This window comes from Alternaria alternata (assembly GCF_001642055.1).
Source record: "Alternaria alternata strain SRC1lrK2f unplaced genomic scaffold CC77scaffold_26, whole genome shotgun sequence".
NCBI classification, from domain to species: Eukaryota; Fungi; Ascomycota; class Dothideomycetes; order Pleosporales; family Pleosporaceae; genus Alternaria; species Alternaria alternata.
This window is the reverse complement of record NW_017306215.1, coordinates 187,597-200,406: the sequence shown is the minus strand read 5'-3', so window position 1 is coordinate 200,406 and position 12,810 is coordinate 187,597. Positions and strand designations below refer to the sequence as shown.

The window sequence follows — 12,810 nt, the reverse complement described above, 5'->3', positions numbered from 1 at the left end:
CCGGGCGTTTTCTGGGCGGGCAGACACAGTGTAGCTTTCCAATCGCGTTAAGATCAAGACCGTGATGTTGCATAACATGTACTAATGTTAGCCCCTAAGTCTCTCATGGCACTTGCTGTTGTGCTTTGAGCAATGAAATATCATGTGCATCCAAACCCCCATGGGCCGCATTGAAGCATACCGTCTGTCAATCAACCCCCTTGCCTGATCTGAACAGACGTGGAACAAGAACAAGTTCGACTTTCGTACGTCTGTCTCGTGTGTACCAAACTATCGAGTGGACCAGGCAACGGTGTTGAGACCCTTCGACGTCACGTGAGAACCGGGCGATGACGCACATGCACGTCCAAGCTCCATGTTCTTCAAGCCATCACTCCACCTCAGCATACCAATTGCATATAACCACACAACACCCTCTCAGTACTCAACCCAAATCTCTCTACCAAACGCAACAATGCTTCGCACATCCATCATCAAGAGCGCGCGCTCAATTGCCGCTCCCCGTTACTTCTCCGCATCTGCCCTCCGAATGGCAGAGGGAGCTACCGGCTCAGGATCCTCAAGGCCTACCGGATCCGCTGGCGGGTAAGTCGAGGCTAAGATTCAGATCGTCAGTTCCAAGCAGCTCAACTGACTCAACTATTAGTGACGCCTTCACCAAGCGCGAGTCTGCTAGCGAGGAGCTCTTCATTCGCCAAGAAGAGAAGGCCAAGTACGTACATCTTTCAGACGGAGTAAAGACCTAGTACATTTTTCTGACAACAAACAGGCTCATGGCAATCAAGGAGAAGCTCAAGGCGCAAAGGCAGCACATGGAGGACTTGGACAAGCACATGTCAGTATACCTAGGACTTGGCCAGATGGAGAATGTCAACACTAACAACAATGCAGCGACGATGTCATTGCTGAGTCTGAGCGCTCAGGCCAGGGCGAGCAAAAGTGAGCGCTTCGCCATGCTCCGGACGAATAACGCGGGCCGACCCATCCGTCGATAGCTTGCTATGATAGACAATAAACATGTCAAACACACATGAACTTCGCAATTGACGTACCTGATTCTTCGTCAGACGCCTGCGTTCTTTCGTACTCGCTTCTTCATATCGTCCTTGTTCGTGTCAAATAGAGCATGGGTCTGCACAGTCGTAGGGCTCCCCAGCAAACGACGTGGATGACCCACCTCAACACTTACAGCTGTTACTCACCGTGAGAAGGACATCACAAAGTAATCATCTCTGTGGCACTGCATCTGTACATCGTCGCATTCCACTCCACAGCGAGCGAGGTAGTACGGAATGGCCACGGGAGAATTCGGTATCTCGCGGAAGCGCGTCATTGTGTGAATAGGTTCTTTCTCGGCCTCTTACAACGTCAGCTCATCGAAGATCCGGAGATCCACTACATGGATACAACCCAGATCAATACAGCCACCGCCCCGCACGAGGCTGGATCACAACTCGATATTTCCCGTTTTGCTTTTCTGCCGCGAAGGATCTGACGACAACACACAGCTTCGTATTCCGACTAGCCCCTCCAGCCTCCAGTATCTAGAATATACGGCGTAGTGCTTACGCAGCCTCACACAAAGACAGCCATCGCGCGGACGGAGAAAAGAATACGTACCTCCGTTGCACCGACATGCAGGATACTTTGCTACCCTGCGAAACCGAGACGACGGTATTGTCGATCGTGAAATTAGTCATTTCGAACGACGCTCGCGGTGTCGAATAGAACTTCACTCCCTTTGCTCAACAACTATCGCGACTCTATGAATGCCTTATTGCCCAGGCTTCCAGGTTTTCGTCATTATTAGCCCATTTCAAACGCCTCTCGTGTCCACGCAGCTAGGCGTTTTACTTTTGCTGGCGAAACAGGTACTGGGGTTGTGATTCTGCATTGCGGCAGGGATCCCGCTAGCACCCATACAAGATAACCGATAGCCTACCACGAACATCCCGGTTGCGATCACAACTACAAGCGACTACCTTGTGAACTCTCGAGTAACTTGCAAGAACTTTCAAGATCATGCAGCCTCTTCATTTGCCGGCCATCGCCATCCCTACGGACAACGGCTGGTTTCAACCTCCTGACAAACTCCTGTTTGCCCCCACTAGGCAATGCATGCTTCTTTTACAAGATACCCCATGCTACGACTAAGTGCATCCCGCCCATTTTTGTATCAAGGGACAACGAAGATACGTCATTGTAAGCGTCGTTCTGGCCTCGATGAGCGAAACCCTGGATATGGAACCCACCCGTTGCTCCCATCAACGAATGAAGCAAATGCACGGGCTGATATCACGCCGAGAAGACTACGGACAGACGACACTGGACCAAATTAGGCATGACGAGAGGCGGGTGATGGGTCTATTCAGGGTCTTCGCTATAGCCTTGGCCAGCGAGCATATATGGTCTCGTTGACCGCTCAGCACAACGACGCATAACTTTGAGCGTTGATCTACACTATACTAAACTGCTACCAAACACCATCACTATCCAGCTAGCCATACAAGCGTGGTCACTATTTCAAACGCTCTATTACAACTCTTTCACCTCTCCAACGCTCTCACCTTCTTGTCAAACCTTCATCGATCAGTCTAGCAGTTACCATCACTCAATTCGCCTACATGGCGCAACAAAACAACCAGCAGCCTCAGTACTATGGCCAGACACTGCAAGATGGTACGATAATGGAATCCCCTGTTATGCCACCAACGCGAGCATCCAGTGACTCAAGGCAAGAGTTGTTACGACTACCAGCACAACCCCACCCAGCACATATCGACTACCATATGGAGTCTGATCAGAGTCTGCCCCAGCAACAGCAGCAGCAACAGAGTGACCTTCCCCTGAGGTCAATGCCGTCCAATGCTCGGAGAATAGGAGGTCAAAGTGACCCCAATGACCAGTGGGCACCTAATCGTCCTCGACGACCATCTCAGAATGTTCCCTACACCCCTACCACTCATCGTGGTCCATACATAGAAGACGACTATGAAGAGGAAGATTACAACCCTCAAATGTACCGTCGTCGGTCGAACCGTCGCACTCAAGGCCCTCCTATGGCCTACCGCAACTACGTCGAGCAAAACTCCAGATATGGACCGATACCAAGGAATAGTGTCGACGCAAACATGCAGCCCCAATACTCGGATACACCGGGTAAGCCAAACTATGAAATGTACTACCCCGAGCAGACGGATTACTCTCCACGCCGCCCTCCTATGCCGGGTACCGGAAGTGGAGGAAACAAGGGACCGCCAGAGTACCCATCAGCGAAGGCTGTGATGAGGCTGCCCTGGGCCGTCTGGATGGGAAGTAATGCAAAGAACCGTAAGTAATCTCCACCTTACTCGTTCCTCTACGTCGCTAACACATTCCGTCGAAGACTTTGTCGCTTTCGTAGGAGAATTTGTAGGAACAACCATGTTCCTCTTCTTCGCCTTCTCCGGCACCCAAGTCGCCAACATCGACTCCTCAGCAAACCCAGATCAGAACACGACAACCAACGAAGCCGCCGGTTTCTCCCCCATCGTCCTCCTCTATATTGCCCTCGTCTTCGCCTTCTCCCTCATGGTAAATGTCTGGGTGTTCTTCCGTATCAGTGGTGGTTTATTCAACCCGGCCGTTACATTCGCCATGCTACTCTGTCGCGCTCTGTCACCCGTCCGCGCCTTCTTGCTACTTGCAGCGCAGATCACGGGAAGTATCTTTTCCAGTTACATCGTCAGTGTCTTGTTCCCTACGGATTTTAATGTTCGGACTACACTTGGTGAGGGGACCAGTCTGGCGCAGGGCGTATTGATTGAGGCACTGCTTACAGCAGAGCTGGTCTTTACCATCTTCATGTTGGCAAAGGAGAAACACAAAGGTATGTCTTTCCTTCATACCTTCTGCTCGTCCAACCCAAATAACTAACTCCCCCACCAGCCACCTTTATAGCCCCTGTCGGCATCGGCCTCGCCCTCTTCATCGCAGAGCTAGTCGGCGTCTACTACACCGGCGGCTCTCTCAATCCTGCCCGCTCCTTCGGCCCCTGCGTCGTAACTGGCGTCTTCGACACGGAACACTGGATCTACTGGGTGGGCCCCGCAGTCGGCGCTATCATTGCCGTTGTCTTCTACCAATTCATCAAGATCCTCGAATACGAGGTCGCGAACCCCGGTCAGGATGACGACGACAAGGACCAGGAGGTCAAAGAGGAGATTGAAAAGGTTAGGGAGGGATCTCAAGAACCAGACCTGGAAGCACAGAGGGGGCCTGTTGGTGGGTTGGTTAGCAATGATGGGACTAGGACGATCCCGACGGTAGCCAGTATTCATCAGATTAGGAAGAAGAAGGCACTTGAGGGTCAGGGGTTCGGGGGGAGGGGTGAGAATACTTACTAGACGGCCGGGTAAGTATTCAAACTGGCTTCACAGGCTGTCGACCGTGAGTGAGCGGAGTTGAGGGACGAGCTTGGTGTGCTGAGGAATTTGATGGAGTATAATGGGGCATGATGGATTGGACGATGGGCTATGCATTACGGGTCACGGGTTATGGGTTATGGCTCATATTAATGAGTTGGTATGGTTGATGGTTGAACGACTCTCCTTGGGTTATAAGGGTCACGAAGTATTGGTCCTGGTCACGAATAGAATGTATACATAGATTGCTCAAAGTACCGTAGATAGATTACGTCGGTATTCCGACGGTGCTCACAGGCTAGGAGGGAGCAATGAATGAAACTTGACACTCACTTTCAGCCTGCTCACAAAAAGACTACTCCTCACCGCATCCTAATGTGTTCTCAAAGCGGAACCGAAAGGGGGTTCTCGGAATACATGCCTTTGTACCAAATACTCGGTTCGGAGCAAGGGTGACCGAGGTTCGTGGTTTCGACCGGCATGAGTCCATCACATCACGTGTGCGATCGACAATGCAGGTGCAAGTTCTAGAGAGCATGTGACATGTACTGAAACTAGACCCAGACGTTCTCCACATCAGACACGTAGTGTACCTGACGAGACAGGGTGGGATGTCCGGGGGAAGGATATTCTCCGCTACGGCCGAACCTGTGACATTAGCGAGTTCCTGTCTCTTGCTATCCACATGTTGAATACGAAGGCCAATCACCATCCACCTCAAGTAGGAAACCATCTGCACTGAATACTCCAATTCCTCTCGTGCTATTTTACCCCTCGGCCGATTTTTTTTTTTCATTACTTGGACCTATCCGCATCCAACGTCAAAGTGCGATGTCAGTGTAAATCCACAAGGCCATCAGAGAAGGAACATGACAATCCTCACTCACATAGATTCATACCAAGAATCATATTGATTTCACACATCATTCCATCACTCGATACAAGCATGCGTGTGAGACTAAGATATCTCAAAAAGAAAAAAGAAAAGAGAAAGAAAAGAACTTATATCTGGCATTAAGTCATCTCGAATGATATATATAAAAGCTGACCACTGATTCTCGCCTCGCTCTCCCTCTCTCCCACACATCTTCGTCTCTCTCCCCCCTCCCTCCAATCGCCATCGAAACAAGATAAAAGAAAAATATAATGGTATAGCAACGGGTTTTTCTAAACGAACCCTCTCACCCCCTTCTCCTCTACTCGTCCCTTCCCCTAGCACACTTTCCACGGCTACATCAGTCTTCCTTCATTCCTCTTCTCGTTTCTTTCCAACTTTCCACGTCCAAACGTCCATGATCATGAACATGAACATGAACATCGAGAAACAACAACAACAAACTATAAGCAAAACACACCCACACTCACGAAAAAAAAAGGGTAAAGGACGTCTACCATTACACATAGTGTAGACAGCCGTAGATAGCGAATGGATGCAAGAGAAGAAGAAGAAGAGAAAGAGAAAAAAAAAAGATGCGTTGTTGTAGTGCAAACATAACAAAGGCAGCAGCAGCAGCAAGAAAGCAAATTCGAACAAGACAAGGAAATAGAGTATTGTGGTAGTAGGTAGCGATATGTGAGGAGAAAAGCTAAATGGCCAGAAGAGGCCAAACAAACATAGATAGCATAAGCAAGGTAAGTTCCGTACGTAAGCGGCAGAACATAGCAAGCAAGACGCCAACAGATAATAACGCCCATATGACGAACAGAGAAAGGGTTTAGAACGAACCGCCCGAAGACTAAATCCCCTTAAGCCCTTAAGCCCTAAGCCCCGTATGCTCCAATAAGAGAGAAGAGATGAGAAAGCGATCGATGTAGGGTGGTGGTCTTTGGTAAGAGACAACACGGGTATATGAAAACAGGATTTTGTTTTTGTTCCACCACAACAAAAGGCCAACCACCAACAGGGCGCCGACCGATCGACTAAGCGAAAGGGCAATCGAACACTTGGATTTTCCAAGTGCGCTATGCATCGACCGCGTTCGGGAAATCAAAGTCGCTGACCAGATTGCCAAAAGCGTCATTGTCATTTCCCGTATGCAAAAATGAGTCAAAGTCAAAGTTTTCGAGCGCACCAGCGTCATCGCCAAAGTTAAAGGCGAGATCGATACCGTTGGGCTATATGTTTCATTAGCAAAAAGCATCCCTTTACTCATTGCGGACCTGTCACTTACGTCACCGTCAATGTTGCCAAATGGGGGACCACCGTTATCCATGGGTTGGTCGGAGGGAGGCTGAGGTTGCACGGGTTGCTGGGGCCCGCCGTTTTGTCCTTGGTTGAAGGATTGCTTGTGTACGGGCGTGATGGGCGCGACGGGAGTCGATGAGGTCGGTGTCGGTGGTTCTTCGCCGTTCGATGTAGCCGGAGTAGCACCTGCGTTACCCTTTTTATTTGCGGGCTTCTAAAATCAATATCAACGTTGCTCGAGGGGGTAGAGTGCGCGGGGGGAAGCGCGAGACTTTACCTTATTGTCTTTGGTTACCTTCTTCTTGGGATTGGCCTTGTTTCCTTGGTTCGGCGTCGGTGGTGCCTGATTAGACACTGATGGAGATGGTTCGGGTCGTGGCTGTTCGTTCGTGGGCGCTGGAGGAGGCGGCATTTGTTGCCGCTGCTGAGGGTTTTGGCCCATGGGTCCGCCCATCTGCTGGCCGCCAGGGCCCATCATGCCTGGTTGGGGCCCGCCACGCCAACCACCATTCTGGGCCATCTGGCCATTGCGCATGGCTTGCATTTGCTCCTGCGTCATGGGTTGTCCGTTGAACTGGGGACCGCCATTCGGGTGTGAGCTTGGAGGCCGCATCATGGGGTTGCCGTTGGGGCCCGGGCCCATGTTCTGGGGGTAGAATTGCGGAGGCATTCCTGGGGGTGCTAGAGTGGGGTCGAAGTTCATGTTGGGTGCGGGTGATCCACGTTGCTGACCCATAATTCCCTCTGGCATAGGTGAGCCGGGTAAATTCTGCTGGCCGAGCTTTGGTGTACCTCGCTTCATTTGGTCGGCAGGGTTAGGCGATGGGCCACCAGCTCTGCTACCTTGCGGCGACATGGCAGCGCCAAAGCCTGGAGCGCCAATGACGCCTTGCTGAGGATGTCCAGATTGGTTGTCTTGCTCTTGCCGAGCCATGAGTAACCGCTTCTTGTTCTGCTGCTCAAGCAACATGAGTTGCATCTGGTAGTCCTGCAGCGCATGGTTGCCCTGCTGGGGTGCGCCTGGAGGATTGGTGGGCATGCTGCCGGGCCGCGGGCCGTTGCCAGCGAAGGTGAGGTCTTGACCGTCGAGGCCGGACTGGGCCATTGGAGAGCCTTGGACGCCAGAGTTGATACCCTGGGGGGAGGAAGTGTTACTCATTGCCACTCTGTGTTGATGGGCCAGACTTTGGGCATATACCTCGATGTTCTTCTGCTGCGCACCTGGGCCTTGCGGCATGAATTCATTGAACTGGTTGTTGGGCATGTTACCAGCATTCATACCACCTGTGGGCCGGTCTTGATTAGCTTGTGCCCTCGTCGTGGGTGTGACAGATGACGTACCTTCGACGCGGGGGCGCTTGTTTGGAGAAGGGGCATTTTCGTTGGACCCGGGCGAGTTGGGGCGGTTGCCGTTCATGTCCATGTTGGAGCCGTCTCGTTGCATCTGAATCATGTTGGGGTTCTTCATGGACTGCATGCCCGCCATGGGGTTGCCGGTTCTGCTGCGGTTAGCTAAGGGGGTATAGACGGCGCGATGCTTCAGATACTACGTACGGGCGGTTGTTCATGTGTGCTGTCCGCTGGAGTTCAGTGGGCTTGCCGTTGGTCATGCCACCGTTCCGGGCCATCATGTACTGCGCGTTGGCCATGGGGTTGTTGGCCATCATCAAGCGCTGGTTTCGCTGCTCGTTCTGCATTTGGCCAAGATTCTGTCTAGTCGTCAGTCTTGTTCGATTGACGGGGAACTGTTTGTACGTACCCGGTTGTGGCCGAGATATTGGACGGCATTCTTGGGGCCGCCGTTGGGACCTCTGGCGGCGGCGAAAATGTCCCAGAACTGGACCCACCAGTCGAGCAGGAAGGAGTTGTCGGCGACCTGGCCTGCAGGCAGTGCGGGCAGGGGCATGTCGTCGGGCATGTCGATGTCGCTGGCTACATTGGACTTGTTGGGGCTCGGCTTCTCGGTGGACATCTTCAGGTCGCCATCGAGCATGGCGCGCGCGAGGGCGTGGTGCCTGTTCCGCAGGAAGTAGTCGTAGATGTACGTGTTGAGCTTTTCAACCGGGTCGTTGTTGCCCATGCGTTTGGGTTGCGCCATGTTGCCCATGACGGGGGTGCCGTTGACGGAGCCATTCGCATTCATCTGCGCCTGCATCTGGGCCATTTGCTGGTTCTGCATCGCGGCGTCGTGTGCTGCTGGGTTGGGCAGGCGCGATGGGTGGGTGGGGAGTTAGCGATAGGTGCGCGGTGGTAGCAATAGACGCGCTGTGTCGTGCACCTCAGTGCTGGATGGGCCGACTACAACAGCATGGGACGTCGTCGCCACGGGCTGGGAGTCGGAGCGGAGCGTCGTGCCAAGGACGCGATGTGCTGGACGACGAGGGCCGGTGATGTCGCGCGAGATGGGCAGCCGGGTGGGATGAAGGTTGCCGAGAAAGGGTAGCGACGCTGGTGTCGCGATGAAAAGGCGGCGGCTGATGCACGGTATGGGTCGGGGGTTAGCGTGAAGGAAGGACTTCACAAGAGGGACCTCAGCGGCGCGCTGCACGGAGGCTGCCAAGAGATCTCGTCACGACAACGACAACAACAACAACGATGGAGATGTGCCGGCGCAAGAGGGCGCGTCTGGATCAGCCGCACAGATGGATTGTCGCAAGGTTGTGCGAAGTTGAAAGTGATTCAGATCGAGGGGAAGCGTGCGGCCGCTCGTGAGCTGCGCCAAGTCGCCCACGTGATTTCGGTATTATTAGACTCGTATGCTCCAGCCTCCTATCGCGCTCCATCACGCCCTCATCGCAACTGTGGTTGGATTTTGTTTTTCATTCCGCATCAAGCAAGTCAAGACGTCAGACATGGTAGATGGGTTGTATCGTGATCGCATGACAGCACTCCAGCACCTGTGCCTGCGTATTTAGGAGGTAGGTGGGGCACATGTAACGCGAACTCGACACACATGTCCACGACGCAGAGCCGTAGCAATCCTATACCTGTACCCGTAGACGTACTCACATGAATTGGTTGTTGGGTGTGATTTTCCGTCGACATTACGTTAAAATTAAGGGGCGAGGAAAGACTAATGCACCTTGTAGCTTCAGACTCCGTCTACAATCATCAGTGGTAGTGCAATTGCGCCATTGTGCAATTGCCTTCTCATTGGCTTCAATGGCCATCTCAATAGTGCACTCTACCTAGTCTTGTGCAGTGAGTTCGCCGGGCGTCTGTCCCGATTCTACCAACACAATCACAGAGTGCAATTCCAGGCAGATGATGCATTCCGCGCACCCCTACATGTTCAGCACGAAACAACGGATTTGCATTCTCGTTGCGCAACCTTGTTCTACTCATCGTCCGGTGGCATCTCGTCGTCAATAAAGCGGATCAACGTTATCCGCATCTCAGTTGTGTCATTGCCTCGGAGAACGTCACTGACAAAGTGCGCCTCGACCTGCATGTGTACCTGGCCGATATCAGCATACTATATGTATAAACCATCCAGACACGCTCTTTACATACCATCTCTAGTGCACCCCGCAGTACGCCGACCAGGATGTTGGAGAACCAGAGCTCATCTTGCGCGCGGCCATCGTCGGGCAGTTCCACAAAGTCGGCAAGTGGGTTCTCTTCAAAGATGAGGGAGAACTGCTTGTTGTCGCTCGACCAATTGGTGATTGTCGGTGTAATGTTGAGGAAGATCTTGAAGCCAACCTATAGCCGGTACGTCAGCTTGCGGTGAAAGTATATGCGGCTCGTCGGGCCTACCTTTGAGATCATCTCAGAGACCTCTCTGAAGTTGGTGCAGGCAGGTGCGCTTGACTTGGCCAGGAAGTCTTCAATCAGCCGTATGCCGATGTTGTAGCCCATGCGCTCGAGTTGCTTGTTGACGTCGGGGTAGTTGTATTCGTAGTCCTTGCATAGTTGGGCGACAATGGTGCCGTATGTGAGGGTGACGAGCTCGGCGCTGACCTTGTCTACTCGTGTCCTTGGGTTGTCAGATGCAGTCGCCCAGGCCAGTCGTATGCGAGACTTACTTCCACACTCTGACATCTATTAGCACATGTTGAAGCAACTACTAGACGCCTGGAGCTCACTCCTCGCCCATGCGGGCCGCTTTGGTCGATGAAGCCATGTGGATGTGCTAGAGAGTCACGGGTATTTTGTGTAGGAGTGTGATGTCACGGGTATTTGGTGTAGGAGTGTGATATCAAGTCGTGTTGTCGGCGTCGGGGAGCATGCGGACTGCGGAGGAGCGTTCCTGGTACGGGCGGGCGTTAGCGCGCATCTGCCTTGCCTGAAAGTTTACCAGCTGCAACTCGCCTGCAACCACAGCGCAACAATCCACACCGCCCGCCAAGATAGCGAACCAAGCACCCCTCCATCGCCATGTCGAGAGAAAAGCGACCCGCCAATGAAGCCTTTGGTACCAGCCAACTGGTCAAGCGCACAAAGTCGGACGCGAACCTTGCGAGCTCGGCGGTAGCCAAAGTGAATGGCTCTGGCGCAAATGGCGCGCTTATACAAGCGGTATGTGACAACCAAGGACTTATGATAGAGTACCAAGCTGAAGATGTCGACGTGCTGACAGGTGCTGTAGGGGTCGCGTACCAGCGCGCTGCAGTCGCCGGTTATGGAATTGACGGGCCATTCTGGCGAAGTCTTCGCAGCGCGATTCGATCCGACGGGACAGTACATAGCGTCCGGTTCCATGGACCGATCCATACTACTCTGGCGCAGCTCTGCATCATGCGAAAACTACGGTATTCTGACAGGACACAAGCAAGCGGTGCTTGATCTGCATTGGTCGCGCGACTCCAAGGTCCTCTTTTCCGCCTCGGCCGATATGCACCTAGCCAGTTGGGACGTCGAGACGGGAGAGAGGATACGAAGACACCCCGGGCACGAAGAGGTCATCAACTGCATGGACGTGAGCAAGCGTGGTGAGGAGATGCTCGTGAGCGGCTCAGACGACGGCTACATCGGCGTGAGTGCATCAACATATACTCGTCGAGCATTTCTGACTCTTCCAGATCTGGGACACGAGAACCAAAGACGCCGTGACATTCATCCCCACCGACTTCCCCATAACCGCCATATGCTTGGCAGAAGCTGGCAACGAGCTCTTCACCGGAGGCATCGACAACGACATCAAGGTCTGGGATCTACGGAAACAGGCCGTCACCTACACGCTGCTGGGTCACACGGATACCGTCACCTCGCTCCAATTGTCTCCTGACAATCAAACTCTCCTATCAAACGCACACGACTCGACTGTCAGGACATGGGATGTGAGACCATTTGCGCCTGCAGACAGGCGCATTCAGACATACGACGGAGCCCCAACCGGCCAAGAGCGCAACCTCCTGAAGGCGAGCTGGGACTCCAAGGGAGAGAAGATTGCTGCTGGGAGCGGGGACCAGAGCGTAGCCGTCTGGGAGACGCGGACAGGAAAGCTGTTGAACAAGCTTCCTGGCCATCGAGGTGCTGTCAACGATGTGCGGTTCCACCCGCTCGGTGAACCAATCTGTAAGTGCATCAGACTTTCTTTCGCATTCGCTTTCGCCCAAGTATCTGTTCTAGACCCCACGCTACGCTTCATCATCCCAGCCCTATGGCGATCAAAGCGGGAAGGCTCTGCGGAGAGGCTTTTCCAAGCTTTCTCACATCCTCTTCGCTCAGCGCTTGAGGCGGCGAGGAGGACATTTCACTGCATAAACTCCTCTTGAACAAGCGTTTCGACACCCTTCACCCCTCAATACGAAGCACGAAGCTGACTTGGCAATCCTAGTGCTCTCCGCATCCTCGGATCGCAAGCTCATGGTAGGTGAGCTAGGCAAGTGAATGTGGAGGTGAAGCAACTTGGCTACGCGAATTTGCTTCGAGATTAAAATCCCCGGGATGAAAGCTGTGGAGAAAGGCCCGAGTTGGACTTCCGGCCCCACGGTACGTCACAAGGGCGTTGTTTATGTATAGGACTGGATACGCCGGTGCGACGTTTGACAGGGTTGGGAGGTCGCATGTAACAACAGTCTTCAATAACCGCAAGGAAGCGAGAGGAACAACAGAAAGACGTGTCGACGAGACGGAATTTTTGAACAGTGTCATGGCATCACTGTCAATAGCAGAGTTAGACACAAATCAACAAAGATGGAGATTTGAATGTTATGCATCTTTATGCTGCTATATGATGTCGCGTTGCACATAAATAGTAACCGCTTAGTTGGTGAG

At 52.9% G+C, this 12,810-nt stretch overlaps 6 protein-coding genes across 6 annotated transcripts; 3 read left to right on the top strand and 3 right to left on the bottom strand.

Moving 5' to 3' along the window:
* Nucleotides 1–454: 454 nt before the first annotated feature.
* On the top strand, nucleotides 455–943 carry CC77DRAFT_1066192 (hypothetical protein; the record flags this gene model as incomplete). Its single annotated transcript, XM_018528882.1, has 4 exons — nucleotides 455–585; nucleotides 647–712; nucleotides 770–835; nucleotides 892–943. The coding sequence occupies 4 exons, from the start codon at nucleotides 455–457 to the stop codon at nucleotides 941–943; spliced, it is 315 nt and encodes a 104-aa protein (XP_018380722.1).
* Nucleotides 944–2,624: 1,681 nt separating this feature from the next.
* On the top strand, nucleotides 2,625–4,385 carry CC77DRAFT_1013246 (aquaporin-like protein; the record flags this gene model as incomplete). The annotated part of the gene is made up of 3 exons (XM_018523821.1): nucleotides 2,625–3,330; nucleotides 3,386–3,868; nucleotides 3,928–4,385. The coding sequence occupies 3 exons, from the start codon at nucleotides 2,625–2,627 to the stop codon at nucleotides 4,383–4,385; spliced, it is 1,647 nt and encodes a 548-aa protein (XP_018380721.1).
* A 1,011-nt stretch (nucleotides 4,386–5,396) lies between these two features.
* On the bottom strand, nucleotides 5,397–6,518 carry CC77DRAFT_973502 (hypothetical protein). Its single transcript, XM_018535880.1, has one exon. It carries the CDS (start codon nucleotides 6,096–6,098, stop codon nucleotides 5,742–5,744), a length of 357 nt encoding a protein of 118 aa, XP_018380720.1. The 5' UTR covers nucleotides 6,099–6,518; the 3' UTR covers nucleotides 5,397–5,741.
* On the bottom strand, nucleotides 6,366–8,752 carry CC77DRAFT_1035024 (hypothetical protein; the record flags this gene model as incomplete). Its single annotated transcript, XM_018526914.1, has 6 exons — nucleotides 6,366–6,518; nucleotides 6,575–6,802; nucleotides 6,866–7,872; nucleotides 7,930–8,087; nucleotides 8,143–8,297; nucleotides 8,348–8,752. The coding sequence occupies 6 exons, from the start codon at nucleotides 8,750–8,752 to the stop codon at nucleotides 6,366–6,368; spliced, it is 2,106 nt and encodes a 701-aa protein (XP_018380719.1).
* A 1,027-nt stretch (nucleotides 8,753–9,779) lies between these two features.
* Nucleotides 9,780–10,714, bottom strand: CC77DRAFT_1079964 (trafficking protein particle complex subunit 3; the record flags this gene model as incomplete). Its single annotated transcript, XM_018529308.1, has 4 exons — nucleotides 9,780–10,045; nucleotides 10,102–10,293; nucleotides 10,348–10,567; nucleotides 10,677–10,714. 4 exons carry the CDS (start codon nucleotides 10,712–10,714, stop codon nucleotides 9,926–9,928), a joined length of 570 nt encoding a protein of 189 aa, XP_018380718.1. The 3' UTR covers nucleotides 9,780–9,925.
* A 254-nt stretch (nucleotides 10,715–10,968) lies between these two features.
* On the top strand, nucleotides 10,969–12,308 carry CC77DRAFT_946800 (cell cycle control protein-like protein cwf17; the record flags this gene model as incomplete). The annotated part of the gene is made up of 3 exons (XM_018535106.1): nucleotides 10,969–11,109; nucleotides 11,180–11,566; nucleotides 11,613–12,308. 3 exons carry the CDS (start codon nucleotides 10,969–10,971, stop codon nucleotides 12,306–12,308), a joined length of 1,224 nt encoding a protein of 407 aa, XP_018380717.1.
* Nucleotides 12,309–12,810: the final 502 nt, after the last annotated feature.

Excerpts from the sequence above, each read along its gene's own strand:
- CC77DRAFT_973502 (XM_018535880.1), bottom strand. The coding sequence starts at position 6,098 with ATGGGCGTTATTATCTGTTGGCGTCTTGCTTGCTATGTTCTGCCGCTT.